This window comes from Pristis pectinata, chromosome 3, assembly GCF_009764475.1.
Source record: "Pristis pectinata isolate sPriPec2 chromosome 3, sPriPec2.1.pri, whole genome shotgun sequence".
NCBI lineage: Eukaryota > Metazoa > Chordata > Chondrichthyes > Rhinopristiformes > Pristidae > Pristis > Pristis pectinata.
Genome location: NC_067407.1, coordinates 127,695,823 through 127,717,097, shown reverse-complemented (window position 1 = coordinate 127,717,097; position 21,275 = coordinate 127,695,823). Strand labels below are relative to the sequence as shown.

General features: G+C 42.0%; 1 protein-coding gene across 3 annotated transcripts in view; it reads right to left on the bottom strand.

Moving 5' to 3' along the window:
• ltbp1 (latent transforming growth factor beta binding protein 1) overlaps nt 1-21,275 on the bottom strand; it is a 399,304-nt gene that overhangs the window by 171,680 nt on the left and 206,349 nt on the right. For all 3 annotated transcript variants that reach the window (XM_052011302.1, XM_052011303.1, XM_052011304.1), the window contains one exon: nt 9,720-9,842. In XM_052011302.1, coding sequence (XP_051867262.1) covers nt 9,720-9,842 — 123 coding nt within the window. The remainder of the gene's footprint in view (nt 1-9,719; nt 9,843-21,275) is intronic.

Below are 21,275 nucleotides of genomic sequence, written 5' to 3'. Positions count from 1 at the left end.
AGGAGGATAGTGACAAATTGCAGCAGGATATAAACAACTGGTGGAATAGGCAGCTGTAAGGCAACTTAAGTTTAATGCAGAGAAATGTGTGATGATACATTTTAGTGGGAAGAATGGGCAGAGGTAAGATAGACTGAAGGATATTGTTTCAAAGGAGTGCAGGAGCAGAAGGACTGCAGTTTTGTGTGCACTAATCATTGATAGTAGAAGGACAGCTTTAGAAAATTGTTAAAAATGCATACACAGTTCTGTGCTTTATCAAAAGAGGCAGCATGTAAAAGCAGAAAAGGTGTGCTGAACCTTTATAAAACACTGATACAGATTCAAGTGGAATATTCTGTTCAATTCTGGTCACCACAATATAAAAAGGATGTGAGAGCATGAGAGAGGTTGCAGAAAACCAATTACAAGAATAGTTCCTGGGATGGGCGACCACAGTTACAAGGATAGATTAGAGAAGCCAGAACTGTTTCCTTTGGTGAAGGTGAGGGGAAATTTGATGAAAGTATATAAATTCATGAGGCATCTGGACAGAGTGGATTGTGGAAAGTTGTTCCCATTGGTGGAGAGGACGAGGACCAGAAGGCACAGGTATAAAGGAAAAGAGAATTAAGAGTCACATGAAGAAAAGCTCTTTTAGAGAATGTGTGGTTGGAATCTGGAGTACACTGCCTGTAGATATGGTAGAGGCCAGTTCCATTGTGGCCTTCAAGAAGGAGTTGGATGGAGAAAAATTTGCACAGTTAAAGAGAAAGGGCTAGTGGATGGAACTAGAGGGTTGCTCTATTGGAAAGCCAGCACAGATATGATTGATCAAATAGCCTTCGAACCTGAAACATTATCTATAAGATTACCCCTCAGTTTCCTTTACTCTACTGAAAACAGGCCCAACCTATCCAGTGTCTTTGCGCCTCTGACACGAAACATTAACTCTGTTTTTCTCTCTCTGGATGCTGACTGATCTGGAATTGGAATTGGATTTGGCTTATTATTGTCACTTGTACCGAGGTACAGTGAAAAACTTATCTTGCATACCGTTCATACAGATCAAATTCATTACACAGTGCATTGAGGTAAAACAATAACAGAATGCAGAATAAAGTGTCACAGCTACAGAGGAAGTGCGGGTAGACAATAAGGTGCAAGGTCATAATGAGGTAGGTTGTGAGGTCAAGAGTCTATCTTATCATACTAGGGAACCATTCAATAGTCTTATAACAGTGGGATAGAAGCTGTCCTTGAGCCTGGTGGGACGTGCTTTCAGGATTTTGTATCTTCTGCTTGATGGGAAAAGGGAGAAGAGAGAATATCTGGGGTGGGTGGGGTCTTTGATTATGTTGGCTGCTTTACCAAGGCAGCAACAAGTCCGTGACAGAGTCCATGGAAGGGAGACTGATTTCGGTGATGTGCTGAGTTATGTTCACAACCCTCTGCAGCTTCTTGTGGACCCAGGCAAAGCAGTTGCCATACCAAGCCATGATGCATCCAGATAGGATGCTTTCTATGGTGCATTGATAAAAAATTGGTGTGTCAAAATGGGACATGCCAAATTTCTTTAGCCTCCTGAGGAAATAGAGGTGCTGGTGAGCTTTCTTGGCTGTGGCATCTACGTGGTTGGACCAGGACAGGTTATTGGTGATGTTCAGTCTGAGGAACTTGAAGCTCTCAACCCTCTCGTCCTCAGCACCGTTGATGTAGACAGATGAATGTGCACCACCTCCCTTCCTGAAGTCAATGACCAGCTCTTTTGTTTTGCTGACATTGAGGGAAAGGTTGTTGTCATGACACCATGTCACTAAGCTCTATATCTCCTTCCTGTACTCTGACTCATGGTTATTTGAGATACGGCCCACTACGGTGGTATCATCTGCAAACATGTAGATGGCACTAAATCAGAATCTTGCCACACGTTCATGAGTGTGTAGGGAGTAGAGTAGGGAGCTGAGAAGTCAGCCTTGCGGGGCACCAGCATTGAGAATATTCATGCTGAAGTGTTGCTGCCTATCCTTACTGATTGCAGTCTGTTGGCCAGGAAGTCAGGGATCCAGCTGCAAAGGGAGGTGTTCAGTCCCAGGTCTCAGAGTTTGGTGATGAGTTTGCTTGGAATTACAGTATAGAAGGCAGAGCTGTAGTCAATAAACAATAGTCTAATGTAGGTGTCTTTACAGTTTAAATGCTCCTGAGATGAGTGTAGGGCCAGGGAGATGGTGTCTATGGCAGACGCCATCTCCCTGGCCCTACGCTGCAGTGGGTCAAGGTTTACTGGGAGGCTGGAGTTAATGTGTGCCATGACCAGCCTCTCGAAGCACTTCATGATGGTGGATGTCAGAGCTACCGATCAGTAGTCATTAAGGCAGGTTACCTTGTTTTTCTTAGGTAGCGGGATGATAGAGGCCTTCTTAAAACAGGTGAGAACCTCACATTGAAACAAGGAAAGGTTAAAAATGTCTGCAAATACCCCCACCAGCTGATCTGCGCAGGATCTGTGGACACAGCCAGGCACACCATCGAGGCCAGATGCTTTCGGCAGATTCACTCTCCACTGTTGAGATCTTACATCCTCAACAGTGACCATGGGTTCAGGTACATTGGAGGCTGTCAGGGTGGGTGGTGACATAGCAATCTCTTTCTGTTCGAGATATACATAGATTGCATTAAGCTCCTCGGGAAGGGATGCACTGTTGTTTGTGCTGCTGCCCAACTTCATTTAGAAGCCCGTTACAGCACGTAAGCCCTGCCACAACTGACGGCTGGTCTGGGACTGATATTGTCTCTTGGCACCTCTGATAGCTTTATGGAGGTTGTTTCTCAATTTCATGTAAAGGTTAGGGACATCTGATTTGATGCTGCAGTCCTAGACTTCAGTAGGAAGTGGATCTCCCATTCATCCACAGTTTACGGTTTGAGTATACCCAGATTGTCCTCTTTGGTACACAATCCTCAACACACTTGCTGATAAAGCCTGTGATGGTGGTGACATACTCATCTAGGCTGGCTGCTGAGTCTTTGAACAAGGACCAGTCCACTGACTCAAAGCATTCATGAAGAAGCACATCTATTTCCTCAGACTAGCACTGTGCGACTTTCTGTACTAGATCCTCCCGTTTCAGCCTCTATTTGTATGCAGGGAGAAGGAGCACAGCCTGGTGGTCTGACTTACCAAAATGAGGATGGGTGGGTGGTAGGCATCTTTGATAGTTATATAGCAGTGGTCAAGGGTGTTTGGGCCCCTGGTGGGACAGGAGACATGCTGATACTATTTTGGTTACACACTCTTGAAGTTGGCCTGGTTGAAGTCACCTGCAAAAATGAAGAGGGCCTCAGGGTATCCTGTTTCAAGGCTGTTGACCACAGAGTATAGTTCATTGAGTACAGGCTTCACATCCATCTGGGGTGGGATGTAGACTGCCATCTGGATAGCTGGTGAACTGCAGCACTTCACCATTAGATATTCCAAGCTGAATGAGCACAAACTCGCTAAGACTGTCATGTCCAAGCACCACGAGTTATTGATTAAGAGGCAAACCCCTCCGCCTCTAACTTTGCCCGAGGATGCTATACAGTCCATTCGGTAAATTGAGAAGTCCTCTGGTTGTATGATGCAGTCAGGTGAAGCAGGTGTAGCCACATTCCGGTGAGACATAGCACACAGCAGTCCATCAGTTCTCTTTGGTAGGTCGGTCTTACCCTTAGTTCATCAACTTTGTTCTCAATGGCTTGGACATTAGCTGGTGGTATGCTGGGAAGTGGGGTGGGGGAGGAGGGGGGTTGGTTCTTGAACCCATGCTGTTTCAGTCTCACCTGCAGCCCAGCCCTCCTACCATGCTTCTGTGGTAAGTGGCTGTGACTCATCAGTACTGGAAGACCTGGAGTGGAGCCACCTGGACTGGAAAGTCAGTAACTGCTTAAGAACAGACCTGGAAGACCTGGAGCAGAGTCATCTGGACTGGAAGGTAAGTGATTTCTTCTGGGCTGATCTGGAAGATCTGGAGTGGATTCTGCTGGACTGGAAGGGAAGTGACCGGGCAGGCCCACCATAAAAAGAGTCTGGCAGATAGTAGCTTCAGGGGTCTCCATCTGGAATGAGAGTCCCCGCACAATGGGGAAACGCAGAAGGAATTTTCATGTCCTCACAAGATCTGCTGAATATTTCCAGCACTTAGTGTTTTCATTTATCGTATAAAAGGTACAATTCTAAAGGAAGTGAACGGACAGAGAAACAATTCCTTTAAGGTTGAGAAAATGTTTGTAATCACACATGACCCATGTTACCTACTCAGTGAAAGTCCCTTTAAGATAGAGAGTGTGTGTGTATGTGTGTGTGGGGCGTGCTTACGTCAATAGAAGATAAAGGACGTAATGACGTTGTTGAAGAAGTTAGAAGAAGAAGAAGGAGAGAGAGAGAGAGAAGGGAGAGAGACACCAGCCTGCTAGTTTTCTCTATCGATGGATGAGAAACAATAACTGTGTCTGCCACTGAAATCCATGTATGGAAGTTGGAAGTAATCCGGTGGAGTTCACTTTGTTGCTGACCTGTAGAAGGAAACAGGTATTTGTGTGTGGACGACCACGATTTGGATGCTTTTCGGGGTGAGGAAGTCACTACCGAGTAAACACTGAAGTGTTGCTGGGGTTCCATCGTGAAACATTTGGATTTCGTATTTACTCTCTCTCTGTTTCTCTACGTCTACGTCTTATCTTCTGACAACGGTGGTTGTTGAAGAAGCCCTTGCTCATGTTTCACCTTATGGCTTGCGGAACTGAATTTTAAGAACCATTCCTGAACTGGGAGTTTTGGACTTTGCCACACACACACACGACGAGTTTAGTTTTGGGGTTAACGTTCAAGGTTTAACATTTTTGAATTCTAACATACTAACATTTTTACTTTTATTTTACGTATTATCATAAGTAATGATTAATAAAATAGTTTTTAACACTGAATCATGCTCAGTGTGTTTCTTTTGTTGCTGGTTCGTGACACCCAGAATTTTATACAGAGAGGCATAGAGTACAACAGAATAAGGTTATAACGAACCTCCAAAAGCCTCTGGTTCAGCCACAAGTAGGGTATTGTGTACAATTCTGATCACTTCATTGCAGGATGTAGGTGAAGGTGCTGGAAATTTAGAAGAATGATTCTGGGTATGAGAGATCAACATGAAAATCTTAAAGCAGAGAAGATTAAGAAGTGAAGAAGAAGTGAGGAAGATCATATATGCCAGGGTGTCAGGAGACTTAGCTGGCCCACCATAAGAATAGCCTGGCAGATTGTAACTTCAGGGATCTCCGTCTGGAATAAGAGTCCCTGCACAATGGAGAAATGCAGAAAGAAATTTCATGCCCTCACGAGAGATGTCAGGATGATCTTTATTTGCATATTTCATGTGGAAGTCAAGAGTTCTTTAAAAGAGATGCCACTCATCAGGAAATACAGAAATATTGAGCCACTTCAGTAATTGGGGGTTGGGATTCATTCATTCATGTGTTACAATCAGTGCAGATGAACCTATAGAGGAGTATGTGAGGGAACATTATGCTACTCTAACCTCAGGATCTACCTTGTTGTGACCTTGCATTTTATTGCACTGCACTTTCTCTGTAGCTGTGATACTTTACTCTGTACTGTTATGGTTGTTACCTGCACCACCTCAATGCACTGTACTAACTCAATGTAACTGCACTGTGTAATGAATTGACCTGTACAAATCGGTATGCAAGACAAGTTTTTCACTGTACTTCAGTACAAGTGACAATAATAAACCAATACCAATACTTGGGCTCCCCCATGTGATTATTGGGTTATTATGATGTTGATAAGGATTGGCAGGGGGTTAGAACCCATAGTAGTAGTGTGGCAGATGAGAAAGTTGAGGCAAATACAGAAATTAAAGCAAGCAAGTCCTGTAGGCAGAACGACCAGGGCAGGAGGGGAGCAAGGAAGGTCTGTTAGGCTAAACTGTATTTATTTTAATGCAAGATGCCTGACAGATAAGGCAGATGAGTTCAAAGCTTGGATAGGTTCATGGGATTGTGATATTATAGCTATTACAGAAACAAGTTTGGTAGGACTAGCAACTCAATGTTCCGAGGTACAGATGCTACTACAGGCATGATAGAGGTGGACCTAAGAGAGGACGAAGAGTTGTGTTCTTGATTAGGGAAAACATCATGGCAGTATTTAGAGAGGGTATTTCTGGAAGAACATCCAGTGGGCTACATGAGTAGAACTTATAAGTAAGAAGGGGGTGATCACTTTGAAGGGATTGTACTATAGGCCCCCCAATAGTCAGCGGGAATTAGATGAGTAAATATGGAGAGAGATCACAGATAGCTGTAGGAATAATAGGACTATAATAGTAGGTGATTTTAACTTCCCTAATATTGATTGGAACTGCCATAGTGCGAAGGGATTATTAGATAGGGCAGAAATTGTTAAATGTTTCCAGAAAAGTTTTCTCAAGAAATATACAGATGGCCATACTAGAGAGGGGGAAACAGTTGACCTCCTTTTGAAAAATGAGACTGGGCAACTGGGCAAGTGGCTGAAGTGTCAGTGGGGGAGCACTTAGGGACCAGTGACCATAATTCTGTTTGTTTGAAAATAGTTCTGGAAAAAAAATAGGACAGGTCTCAGAAGAACTGTTTCTCTATCCCTTCACTTCCTTTATAATTGAACCCTTTATGCTATAAGTAAAAACACAAAGCGGTGGAAATATTCAGCAAGTCAGCCAGCATCTAGAGAGAGAAAAATAGAGTTAATATTTCGGGCCAGAGGCCCGAATAGACTGGGCATGTTTTCTATGTAGTAAAGGAAACTGAGGGGTGATCTTATAGAGGTTTATAAAATCATGAGGGATAAGGTGGATGGCCACAGTCTTTTTCCCAGGGTAGGTGAGTCTAAAACTAGAAGGCATAAGTTTGAGACGAGGCAGAAATAATTTAAAGGGGACCTGAGGGGCAAATTTTTCACACAGACGTCTAAGGGAAGTGGTAGAGGTGGGTATGATTACGACATTTAAAAGACATTTGGGCAGGTCCATGGATAGGAAAAATTGAGGGATATGGGCCAAATGCAGGCAAATGGGACTAGCTCAGGTAGGCACCTTGGTTGGCATGGATGAGTTTTGCTGAAGGGCCTGTTCAGTACTATAGTCAGGACATTGTCTGGTCCTGTAGCCCTTGCTGTACCCAGTGTTTTCAGATATTACTTGTTATCAAGTGAAATTAATTAAATTGACTGAAGACTGGCTTTTATGATGCTGGGAACCTCAAGAGAAAACTAAGCTGGACTGTCTACTTAGCACTTCACATGGTTGCAAAGGCTTCAGTCCACTCCACACCAACTCCGATGCCTAAAAACTGCACAATCCAATTACCAGGCAAAAGTATCTAGAAAGGGGTATAGAGAAGCTGAGCAGGATTATGGCAGATGGTCTGTACTATGGGGAAAATGGCAGGATATGCACTGTGGTAGAAAGAATACAGTGCGCGCATCCTGCCATTTTCCCCACAGTATAGGTCATCTGCCAGAAGAAAGTATTTTTTAAAAGAATGGAAAACCTGTAATTAAAGGTGTTCAGAGAGATCTGAGTCCTTGTTTAACTAATACAAAAATAAACATGCAGGTACAGCAAGAAATTAGCAAGGCATATGTATGTTGACATTTATTGAAAAGAGTGCCTTGCTGAGATCTTACAGATCTTTGAAGAGATCTCACTTGGAGTATTGGAGTCTCTGGGGTCAGCCACTTAGAACTCAGATGAGGTGTAATTTCTTTATGCAGTGGGCATCTTTGGCATTCTCTACCTAAGACAATGATCCCTTAGATGCTGTGTACATTCATGCCAGAGACAGGTAGATTTTCAGGTTCACAGGGAATCACTTTTTATGGGAATCAAACAGCAGAGTGGACAAGGACAGGACCAGCCACAAGCTTAGGAATGATGTGCGAGGTGAGGTAGACTCGAGACTACGTTATCTCCCCCTGTATCTACTTCTTATGCTCTTGGCAAATGAAATGAACTCTATTGTTGAAAGGACTGTGCACTAGGTTGAAAGTGATTGGTAAAAGAATGAGGAGGGACATGAGGAAAAACATCTAAAAAGTGAATCATAGTCAGGGTTTTTAATTGCCTTAACAGAGGTGGAAGCAGATTCATTTGTGGCTTTCAAAAGAAATGGTTAGTTCAGGAAGAAAAAAGTTGCAGGAATATGGGGAAGAGCAGGGACTGACATGATTATAGGCTCCATGGGCCAAATGGCCACCTTCCACTCTGGAATAATTCTCTGATTGTTTGATTCTATGAAACAGTGAGTTTAGAAATGATCCAATAATTGGCTGTCTGGTGGCTATGTGGAAGAAATCTGTAGACTGCAGGAAGATAACAAGACTAGTTAGCTGGCCAGTAAAGCAATCCAGAGAAGAATGAGGTAATGCTATTGAGGAGAGAAATGAGACATGGGAATGCATGATAAATGGTAGCATGTTAAGAAGTGTAGAGGAACAAGGGAATCTTGGAGACACTATCCACAGACTTCTGAAGGAAGCAGGACAGGGAGGTAAAGTGGTCAAGAAAGTATTTGAAATACTTTCCTTCAGTGGCCAAGATACATGAGACGAGACCCAGGAGGTCATGCTAGAACTGTACAAAACTGAAGTAGTTTCACCACATTATAGGAAGGATGTGGTAGCACTGGAAAGTAAACAGAGGAAATATGAGGACATTGCCAGGGATAGATTACATTCGTTATGAGCTAAGATTTACTTGGCTTGAGTCACTTTCTTCACAACAGAGGAGGCTAAGGAGAGATTTAATTGAAGCATATAAAATTGAGAGGGCTAGGCATGGTGAACAGAAAGGACTATTTTCCATTATCAGCAAGATTAATAACATGGGGCATAGATTTGAAGGAAGTTGAGGAAAGATTTTTCTCTCACAGTGTGGTGAGAGTTGGGAAAAGCTTTCATCACATTTTAGATATACCTGGGTGTGCCATAACCTGCAAGGTTAGGGGCTCAGAGCTGGACAACATGAAAATAATGGACCAAATGGCCTACTCATGAACCATAATTTCCAGGATATAGTTCTATGATATACTGTAGGTAACTTCTTAGTTAACCAAATGTTTAGTACAAAGTAGGGTGTCAAGTTTTATTTTGTCTATGCCTTCACAAGCTGTGGTATTGTGTTGAAATACTTTCTTTCAAACAAATATAAATGGGACAGGGAGCATGGAACAACCCTCTTGAAAGGCTGGTATCCATTACAATAATAGAGATGGTACGAAATTTATCTTGGGCAAGACTGTAACAAGGGATTGCTGCATAAATACCACCTGATATGCATCCAGCCCCATACTTTATGTTGCTGACAGCATGTGGCCCAGTAACATTGACCTTTATACCTGCTCAACTTGAATCTCTCTCCCCTCCCCTCCCCTCCCCTCCCCTCCCCTCCCCTCGGAAACCATTCATCACCTACCAGGTTGTTAGCTTCTAAGATGTCCTATCAATTACTGCACCTTCATCTTTCATGAATGGATCACAGATCATCTGAAAACTATTGGTGAAGGGTTTCCAGGGGAGAGACAGGTAATGTTTTAAGAATCACTCAAACCCAAGCTCGATAAGGGGTGGACAGTTCAATTCAATTTTCAAAGAGTTCAGGACCAAATTTATAAAACAGCCCTTGGTAGTATGGGTAACCAGTACTTACGAACACAGGCAGTCTGTGAAGAACCAGGAACAAACCCAGGTTCGCATGTACACCTGTAGCTGCCCGGGGTATTCAGACATTCTCCATGTGGGCACACACCTTGAAGCTGGCATTCATTGATATCTACAAACAAGAAAGAGTCCATAAGTCAGCATCCAGGATGAGCAATGATGCCACTAAATGACACCAAAACTAATGCAGGTAAAAGGGGTTAATTTAGATAGGTACAATGAATGGCATGGACATACTGGGCCAAAGGTCCTGTTTCTGTGCAGTACAACTCATATGATTCCAAAATTATATTGTTTTGTTTAAACGTTTTCAATCATTGATAAGTGTTTCTATGGTTTGTTTGACTTTACTACATTAAAAAAACATCAAATTTATTTTTAAATTATTGATTTTAATTCTGATGGTTTTTAAATATCTCTGGACATCACTTAAAAACTGTTAGGATCAGTTATTGCTTCAACAGTAAGCAATGCTCTGCCCATGTTCGCCTTCTAAAGGGGCATTTAAGGGTCAGGGCTGAATACAATGCACTGCCACTATATTCAATGAGGTCAGTGTTTCCAAATGTCATGGATTTTGAGGTTGTTTTCATTTGAATCTATCAGTCCCACATCCTCCAGAGTGCGGAGGGCCAATAAGATCAGCTCTCTGCATTGAGTCCAGTTAACTGCGGGATTCATGGGAACCAATTCCAAGTGATGGCAGAATTAGATCAGCACAATGATACCAAAGTTTGCAGCATGATGAAAATTTTCTTGTGTAATGTTTAAGGGTTCATTATAGAGGCCTGATTATGGTTCAGTATACTCCGGTATAGGATAATCAGAAAAAATAGTGAAACTACTGTGATAATTGGCTATCTTTTCAAGCAATTAAAGGCTATAAAATGGGACATGAACCATGGGTGTCATTTTAGATTTTGGAAAGGATATGGCAGACATTTTGTAATTTGGACAAAATTGGGTAAGAAGCAAGGGATTTTCAAAACCCAGCATTGGTAACCACATTTTGCAAACTTTCATCATATATTTAATTCTGAAAATCATTGGATCCATGGTAACAAGAATTCCTATGTCCACTTATGCATTAAAAATAGTGAAATTTCCACTGAATTTAGCTCTGAGCCAATCATCAAACAATTTCATAACTTAACTTGACTCATCTACATCTCTGGTCACCTCGGGTGCCTTCGAGGCCAGCACAGCATGTTTCAACACAAATAGACAGGATTAAGGTCTGAGTCACAGAGCGGGGAAATCGACAGCAGACAGCATAAAGTTTGATCGAGCCCTGCTTTAGGGAACACAATTCAAAGAAAAATTCCACAACTTGTGCAAATTTATGATGGTTCTTACTCAAACTTCACTGCACAAAATGGCAATGTTAAATTTAAATCCACTTTAATAAAGATTAAAAAAAAACACTGACTCTCCTTGGCCTTACTCCAGGACCTAACTGAGAGTTTTTCAACCTTCAGCACCTGCAATTATTTTGCCTCATTTTAAACCACCACATGCTTTGCTGTGTTAAGAACTGTATTTTGTTAATAAACTTCGCTTAGCTGTTTGGTTTGCCTCAGGAGCTGTCAAAAGCCTAACATACTAAAATTATACATTCCTCAGTTGTCCTTGCCTGTAGCTTTCATTGGTAAGCTCTAAACGTGGGTCTGGTGTTGCTCTACCTCCAGACATGTAGCTTTAACCAGCTCATTTCTCAAGAACACCCAAAGACTCACCTCTAAGTGCAAACCAGAGAACAGATTACAGGGGGAGAAAAGTGGGGCAATGGGACTGGTCTGAGACTTGACATAGACTCGATGGACTGAATGCCCACTGTATAAGAAAATATGAGAAATAGTTCCCACAGTTAAATTCTTCAGTTCCCATTCCCAAAGCATACAGCTAAATAGTTGAAAATTAACAATGTTTATTGCATAAAGCATTCTTGGAGGACTGACTTGCCATGTAAAATTCATTGAACTGTTAAGGAAGTCAGAATTTTGACTTCTGTGATATTCTTTTAAACTGATTTGGTGACTGTCCAGTGACACAGCTGGAGACAACTCAGTCTTAACATACAACATTGAACATAGAACAGTACAGCGCAGGAACAGGCTCTTTGGCCAACGGTGTTTGTGCTGACCATAATGCCAATTTAAACTAATCCCATCTGCCTGTAAATGGTCTACATCCCTCCATTCCCTGCCTGTTCAGGTGCCTGTCTAAATGCCTCTTTAAAGTTGCTATCATATCTGCTTCCACAAACTCCCCTGGCAGCACATTCCAGGCATCTACCACTCTCTGCGTAAAAAACTTACCTCGCAAATCTGCTTTAAACTTTCACCCTCTCACCTTAAATGCATGCCTGCTAGTTTTTGGAATTTCCACTATGGGAAAAAAGACTCTGACTATCTGCCCTATCTATGCCTCTCATAATTTTATATACTACAATCAGGTCGCCCCTCAGTCTCCGATGCTCCAAAGAAAACAATCCAAGTTTGTCCAACCTCTCCCTATAACTAATACTCTCTAATCCAGGCAATATCCTGGTGAATCTCTTCTGCAGCCTCTCCAAAGCCTCCACATCTTTCTTGTAATGTAGCTTCTTTTAGTTTCTTTATTTTTGTTTTCAGTTAAATGATTTATGAGCAAAATTACAGTTCTACAGTGCATTTCATGGCCCTTTCAGGATGCTTTTGAAGCATGGTCACTGTTGTAATGAAGGAAACATGGTAGCCTATTTCAGCACAGTAACTGATGACCAAATTATTATTAAGAAATAATGCTGCTTGAGGGATAATTACTGCACAGAATTCAAGGACTGCCCTGCTTTTCTAAACAGTACCACGACACATTTCATATCAGGCAATATTTGTCTTAAACTTTCCCTCTGAAAGACAGCAGCTTCAACAGAGCAATACTCCCTCTGTTCAAGTATTGGAGCACCAGTCTTTGTGGTGCAATCCCTGGAATGGAACTTGAATCCACAATCTCCCAACTCAGGAGATCAATCCACTGAGCCCTAGCTGACACTGATAATACCTGACCTGTCAAGGCTGCCAGCTTGCCATACTTAGTGATTTGTTTGTCAAAGTACATTAGTAGATAATTGGAGATTTCTCAGTTGGTAGCATGAGTTATAAACAAACAAGCAGCAAAAGGAAAGATTATTTGAGTAAAAGATTGTTTGTAATCAGCAATGTTTTGGCTTTAGTGTTCAGTAAGGATCTCTGATTTTTTTTTACTTACAGAGCTCAGACATCGCTGGCAATGCTGGCAGTTGTTCATCCCTAATGGCCTCTGAATTGGGAAGACAGTAAAGAGAGATTGTGCAAGGACAGCAGATTTCCTTTGCCAAAGGCATTAGTGAACCAGATTTTATTTATAACAAACAGCAGTTTCATGCTCACGATCACTGAGATGAGCTTTTTCATTTAAATTCGGGATTTATTTATTCAAAGTTTAATTCCTCAGCTAGCATGTAGGATTTGTATGCATGTCACTGATCCAATGTTCCCAAACTCTGGCTGTTAGCCCAGTAGCTCAACCACTAGGCTAGTATACCCCATAGGCTTCTGTGGTAAATTCAACAACGGAAGTCATCCTCTGTTCACTGAAGTTGACAAATTATTTTTACCTCACACGTGTTCCTATTTTTTGACTGAAAATACAGTGTTTTCTCTCTTGCTGGATACAATTCAAGCTAGTCTTAAGTTCCCCCATTTGGTATTCCTATTACTAAAGAACAATATTTTTTAATGAAAGTTACCCAAGGCACATCAGACCAAAGACGCAATGATTCTGATTGCAGCCAGATAACACAAACACACGTTTCAAATGGATATTTATATTAATGGCCCATAATACTAATAATAATAAGTACCATTATTTTTGTAAGATTACTTAAGTAAACTGGCTGATAGTCTTTTGACCAAAAGGTCATGACCTTCCCTTTTTATGTTTTCAGCAGTAAAGTATATGTCAGAAATTTAATCTGCAGCTGTTTAAACTGAGCCAGGTGGGAAAAGAAAATTAATGTTTCTTTTATGGAAAGGTTCTCCCTATTGTTTATCAGTAACTCATATCCGTGCCACAGTAAGGGTGAGTATTCAATGTAAAGGACTGGGTTTCTTCCCTAAACCCCAGCCACCCAAACTTCCAGATGAATCCAGCACACAGCAATTATTCTCCTGCAACATTATCATCAAAGCACCATCCACATCTTCAAGAGGTTTCTGTTGGGTAACAAGATAAATACCCAATAGTTTTTTTGTGAGCAGCTTGTTAGGCTTCCTCTCTGGAAATGCTGACTGAATGAGTCCGATGCTGACAGATAATGCATTCTAATATTTACTTAAATGGCTCCGAATTATGTAAGAACTCAAATGAAAAAGAAAAATGCTTAACCGTTTATCATTTGCACACAAGCTCCTTTGAGCATTACTGGTTTTGTTTAAAAGTTTTTTTTTAATTTAAAAATCATGCAGAACTCATTAACTGTAATTTCACTGACCTAAATTTCATTTGACACGTAGAACCAGGTGCCCTGGAATGTTAGACATGTGGCAACTTTAGCAGCAAGAAACAGACCCCACATCTTGCCTTACTGCCACATACTGTCCCGGGATTTCCAGATTTGACAGTTTAATGCTTTGTGTTTTCTTCACCTCAGTGTAAAGCAAGAGAAGGGAACAGACGACGTTTTGCTTTCCTGACGTGCAGATACATGCAGAGCACAGCTGAGGAGACTCCATTTAATGCAGGAAACCAAAAGTTGCCATGGAAACTAAGGAGAAGGTGTGGATACATGCCAAATCTTTAACTCCTTCTCTCCTCCCTAGATGACATGAGATTTGGTTGGATCATTCCTTGCTTCTTGGCTCACCCCTATTTCTGCCTGCTACATGTTTTACACAGGATTAATGTCATGGGTAGAGACCAAAGAGTCCAACTGTTCTATATCTGTTCTATAATGGGTGAATGCCATCTCATTATTCTTTCTGGTTTTGCCCCAATTTCCTAATGCTAATAGTACTTGCTTTAACCACTTTACAGGGCAGCATTTCACATTCTCTCCAAAAGTAAATCTCTCCAAACTGCCAAGTATTTATTTTTCAGGAAGCAGACCTTGTTGGCAAGGTTAGCATTTATTGTCCATCACTAAATGCCTTCAAGATACTGGTGAGCCACTTTCTTGAATTGCTGCAGTTCTTCTGGAGGAGGTAATCCCTCAATGCTGTAGGACAGGGACTTCAGGATTCAGATCCAGTGGTAATATTGGAAATAACGATACATTTCCCAGTCAGGACAGTATGCAGCTTGGAAATGAACCTGCAGATGATAAAGTTCCCAAGTACCTGCTGCCCTATTGTGATGAGCTTGTGGCAACCTTGCAACATCTTTTAGACTAACCAATAAGTGGAAAAGCTTCTCTGCATCCACACTTAACAATTCTCTATTTGTTCAATCACAGGCTGTAGGCACTGCTTTGTCAATGCTGAAGTGTTAGCGGTGACCTAATTCCTATTGGTCTACTAGATTATTTCAGAGGGCAATTAAGGGCCCATCATATTACTGTGGATCCAAGCTCACATATACAGTAGGACAGACTAGGCCAAATTCCTTCCATGGAGGAACTTATTGAGCTCATTGTTTTATATCACTCCCGTAGTTCCAACATCATTCTTAAAAGTAAGCTTCTTATTCCAGATTCATTTAACTTATTGAATTTAAATCCCCATGTACCATAATGAAACTTCACCTGACATCTCCTAATCACAAATTCAGATTTCTGGATTACTTGTCAAGTTACGTAACCACTCTGCAAACAAATCAGCTCTAATACCTCTCATTCAGTGAAGAACATCCCAACTATTTAATCATCCTGGAGAGCTGCATCCTTTCAACTGTGGTAATCTGGAAATTTAACCCATTCTTGTTTCTTCATCTCACCCAATAAGATTCCTTTCCTGTTAAGGATGGCTGTAAAACTATATGTGGACACCACGAAAGAGGTGTCTCTATCTGATGAAGTGGTGACAATGAAAGTCCAGCTGAGGTCTGGTCTAGTCAAGTCACAAAGCCACAGGCCCACCTCACTCAGTAATTCCAGCTTGCCCTGACCTCGTAGCTGCTTCATGCGCTGCTCCATTGCCACCAAAGTGGAGATAATCTTGTTTGGGATCCAGCTTAATTGCCTAAAAACAAAATTGTTCACGTGGCATCTTGACACAGCTACATCAATACACAAAGATATCTTTTCTGAAAGAGATAGCTGAAGAGATTGTAGAGGCATTAGTAGTGATCTATCAAGAATCACTAGGTTCGGGAATGGTTCTGGTGGAGTGGAAAATTGCAAATGTTACTCCAATCTTTAAGAAGGGAGGGAGGCAAAAGACAGGAAATTATAGGGCAGTTAGCCTGACTTCAGTGGCCGGTAACATGTTAGAGTCCATTATTAAGTATGAGGTTTTGGGGTACTTTGAAGCACATGATACAATAGGGCTGAAATCAGCGTGGTTTCCTTAAGGTGAGATCTTGCCTGATAAATCTGTTAGAATTCTTTGAGGAAGTAACAGGCTGGATAGACAAAGGAGAGTCAGTGGATGTTGTTTACTTGGATTTTCAGAAGGCCTTTGACAAGGTGCCGCAAAATGAGGCTGCTGAACAAGATAGGAGCCCATAGTATTATAGGAAAGGTACTAGCATGGATAGAAGATTGACTGACTTGCAGAAGGCAAAAAGCAGGAAGGGGCCTTTTCTGGTTGGCCTTCTGGTAACTAGTGGTGTTCCACAGAGGTCATTGTTGGGTCCGCTACTTTTCATGTTATATGTTAATGATCTGGATGACAGAATTGATGGCTTTGCGGCCAAGTTTGCTGATAATACAAAGATATGTGGAGGGGCAGGTCGTGTTGAGGAAGCAGGAAGTCTACAGAAGGACTTGGACGGGTTGGGAGAATAGGCAAAGAAGTTGCAGATGAAATACAGCATAGGGAAGTGTATGGTCATGCACTTTGGTAGAAGGAATAAAGGCGTAGATTGTTTTCTAAACAGGGAGCGAAGTCAGAAATCAGAGATGCAAAGGGACTTGGGAGTCCCAGAGCAGGATTCGCTAAAGGTTAACTTGCAGGTTGAGTTGGTAGTAAGGAAGGCAAATGCAATGTTAGCATTCATTTAAGAGGACTAGAATATAAAAGCAATGATGTGATCCTGAGGCTTTATAAGACATTGGTCAGACCACATTTGGAGTACTGTGAGCAGTTTTGGCCCCATATCTAAGGAAGGATATGCCTGCATTGGAGAGGGTCCAGAGAGATTTACAAGAATGATCCCAGGAATGAAAGGATTAATGTACGAGGAGCATTTGATGGCTCTGGGCATGTAGTCGCTGGACTTCAGAAGGATAAGGGGGGAATCTCCTTGAAACCTACCGAATATTGAAAGGCCTGGATAGAGTGGACGTGGAGAGGATGTTTCCGGTAGTGCGAGAGTCTAGGACCAGAGGGCACAGCCTCTGAATAGAAAGACGTCCCTTTAGAACAGAGATGAGGAGGAATTTTTTCAGCCAGTGGGTGGTGAATCTGTGGAATTCATTGCCACAGACAGCTATGGAGGCCAAGTTATTGGGTATATTTAAAGCGGAGATTGATAGGTTCTTGATTAGCAAGGGTGTCAAGGGTTATGGGGAGAAGGCAGGAGAACGGGGTTGAGAGGGAAAAATAAATCAGCAATGATCAAATGGCGCAGAAGACTCAATAGGCCGAATGGCCGAATGGTGCTCCTATGTTTTATGGTCTTATCACTGATGGTTTATGCCATTTAGATGTACTGTGAGCAGATGTTGCTGTTATTGCTCTTGGACTTGGAGCAATATTAGGCAGGAAGGATTGAGCACAAGAAATGGTTGTTTCCTTGTCCATCTGGAGCAACAGATGGAAAAAAAAATAGGTGGCACTTCCTTAACAGCAGACAATCCTGCTGAGTGATTGTATTCCTTATGCTAAGTCCAAGGGCTGCTCTGAGGCACCCAAGGAAAATCAATCTCTATTTTCATGAAGGCTCCAAATCAGATCATTAAGCATGTTTGCTTATTGGATGCATCCAGCGATGAGGTAATCAAAAATTAGGAAGAACTGCTATGAGCTAAAATTAGAGGCCCCTCTTCACATGGTGCAATTAATGTGGCATGGTTTGCATTTCTGTGAAAGCACACACAGAACTCCTTTCAGTAAAACAAGTTCCACACACTCAGTGCTGAAGGCCAACCAACCTGATGGCATCATAAGACACGAGCATAAAGACATGCCACCCAAGGCCAGACTGTGAGCTACATCTGGGGAATGAAACATGTAATCTTCTATCCTGAAAATAAAAACCCAACCCTGGGCTCCACTTCCACCTCTCCCATCAGCACAGCCAACCTTCACCAATCACAAAGGTTCTTTGCTTGACTTGAATCTTCTGTTGCTATCACAGCGTCCCATTGTATCCGCCAAGTTTCACAGAGTGGTTTTGCAATGATGTAGAGGGCTTCACAAGAGGCAGCAAAACAAAGTCATGTGCTGAGCACCAAATGTAGGTTCACTTTATGAACATAGAACATTACAGCACAATGTTGTGCTGACATTTTATCCTGCTCTAAGAACTATCTAACCCTTCCCTCCCACATAGCCCCCCATTTCTCTATCATTCATGTGTCTATCTAAGAGTCTCTTAAATGTCCCTAATGTATCTGCCCCCACAACCTCTGCTGGCAGTGCGTTCCACACACTCACAACTCTCTGTGTAAGACTTACCCCTGACATCCCCCTTATATCTTCCTCCAATCACCTTAAAAGTATGCTCCCCTTGTGTTAGCCATTGTTGCCCTGGGAAAAAGTCTCTGAATGTCCACTCGATCTATGCCTCTTATCATCTTGTAGACCTCTGTCAAGTCACCTCTCATCCTCCTTCTCTCCAAGGAGAAAAGCCTTAGCTCACTTAACATATCCTCATAAGACATGCTCTCCAATCCAGGCAGCATCCTGGTAAATCTCCTCTACACCCTCTCTAAAGTTTCCACATCCTTCCTATAATGAGGCGACCAGAACTGAACACACTACTCCAAGTGTGGTCTAACCAGAGTTCTATAGATCTGCAAGATCACCACACGCCTCTTGAACTCAATACCCCGACGAATGAAGGCCAACACACCATACGCCTTCTTAACAACCCTATCGACCTGAGCAGCAATCTTGAGGGATCTGTGGATGTAGACCCCAAGGTCCCTCTGTTCATCCACACTGCTAAGAGTCCTGCCATTAACCTTGTATTCTGCCTTCAAATTTCATCTCCTGAAGTGTATCACTTCACACTTATCTGGGTTGAACTCCATCTGCCACTTCTCAGCCCAGCTCTGCATTCCATCAATATCCTGTTGTAATCTACAGCAACCTTCTACGATATCCACAACACCACCAACCTTGGTATCATCAGCAAACTTACTAACCCACTCTTCCACATCCTCATCCAAGTCATTTATAAAAATCACAAAGATCAGGGGTCCTAGAACAGATCCCTGTGGAGCACCACTAGTCACCTACCTCCAGGCAGAATACTCTCCATCTACCACCACCCTCTGACTTCTATGGGTGAGCCAATTCCAAATCCACACAGCCAAGTTTCCCTGGATCCCATGCCTCTCGACCTTCTGTATGAGCCTATCATGGGGAACCTTATCAATCGCCTTACTAAAGTCCATATACACCATATCCACTGCTCTACCCTCATCAATGTGTTTCATCACATCCTCAAAGAATTCAACCAGGCTCGTGAGGCACAACCTGCCCCTCACAAAGCCATGCTGACTGTCCCTAATCAGCTTATGCTTCTCCAAATGCCCATAAAGTTTCTAAGAATCTTCTCCAGTAATTTGCCCACTACTGAAGTAAGACTCACTGGCCTGTAATTCCCAGGGTTATCCCTACTCCCTTTCTTAAACAAAGGAACAACATTTTCCACCCTCCAATCATCTGCCACTACTCCTGTTGCCAGTGAGGACGCAAAGATCATCACCAAAGGCGTAGCAATCTCTCCTCTTGCTTCCCGTAATAATCTTGGATATATCCCATCTGGCCCCGGTGACTTATCTATCCTATTTTTCAAAAGTTCCAGCACATCCTCTTCCCTGACGTCGACATGCCCTAGCGAATCAGCCTGTCGTACACCATCCTCACAAACGTCAAGGTCTCTCTCTCTGGTGAATACTGAAGCAAAGTATTCATTAAGGACCTCCCCACCTCTTCCGACTCCAGGCATGTTTCCTCTTTTATCCCTAATCGGTCCTACCCTCACTCTAGTCATCCTCCTATTCTTCACATACATGTAGAACGCCTTGGGGTTTTCCTTGATCTTACTCGCCAAGAACTTCTCATGCCCCCTTCTAGCTCTCCGGTCCATTCTTAAGTCCCTCCTGGCTACCTTGTAACTCTCCACAGAGCCCTGTCTGATCCATGCTTTCTAAACCTCAGGTAAGCTTCTATATTCATAAAATTCATAAAAAATATTCATAAATATAATATTCATAGAAAATAGCAATGTCATGGAGGAGTAAACTAATCAAATAGGTTGAAAAAAATTAGTAATGGGGTCATGCAAAGAAATTTTCAGTCCATTTATTTTTTTCTTCCTGTTGAGTGAAATAGGTTGTGATTTAGAGAAAAAGAGATTAAGTGATATGAAACATATTCAGTGATTAAGAAAGATCTAATAGATCACAAGTCATTAAAGTTATCAATCTGCAATCTTTCAACCCCAGGTCTCCCAACATTTAATTGCATGACGATGCGGTACCTGGAAGTTTCCCTCCAAGCTTTACACCGTCTTGGCTTGGGGACGTATTGCTGTCCTTCATTCTCATTGAGTTTAAATTCTGGAACTCCTTTCCCAACACCACAGTGTGAGTACCTTCACCAGAAGGACCTCAGCCATTCAAGAAGATGATCACCAACACCTTCTCAAGGACAATAAAGGATGGACAATAAATGCTGACCCTGCCAGCAATTTGTAAATGAATAATATATTTTAAAAATCTAAACAATTCACAGCTCTCCCACAATATCCTCAATAGTTCCTCATTCCCTAACTAATGTACTCTTCAAATTTAATACATCTCAAATTAATTCTGCTGGTGAAGTGTGGGTGCATGTTCCCACAGGATGTCAATACGCCAGTGGGTATGCTAAAATAAGTACAGGGGTCAACTTTTGATTGGGATGCAAATAAGATACCTATCTTTCTTTGCAATAGCTAATTAAGAAACTGCAGACATCCTGGCTCGGGTATTAAGACTATTACAGGGATATACTGTGAAAGATGACTGGATTGCTGATATCTGGAACAACAAAGCCCCCATTTATAATTTATCATTGATAAAAATAAAGTATTGTATGCAATACTTCTCAATGCCACTTCAAAGCCCAGGTTCTATTAGTATAATTGAGCACTACGGGATACATCGCAGAGCCTCAATTGTTAGTTCCCTTCCAAAGGAATGGAATTAATT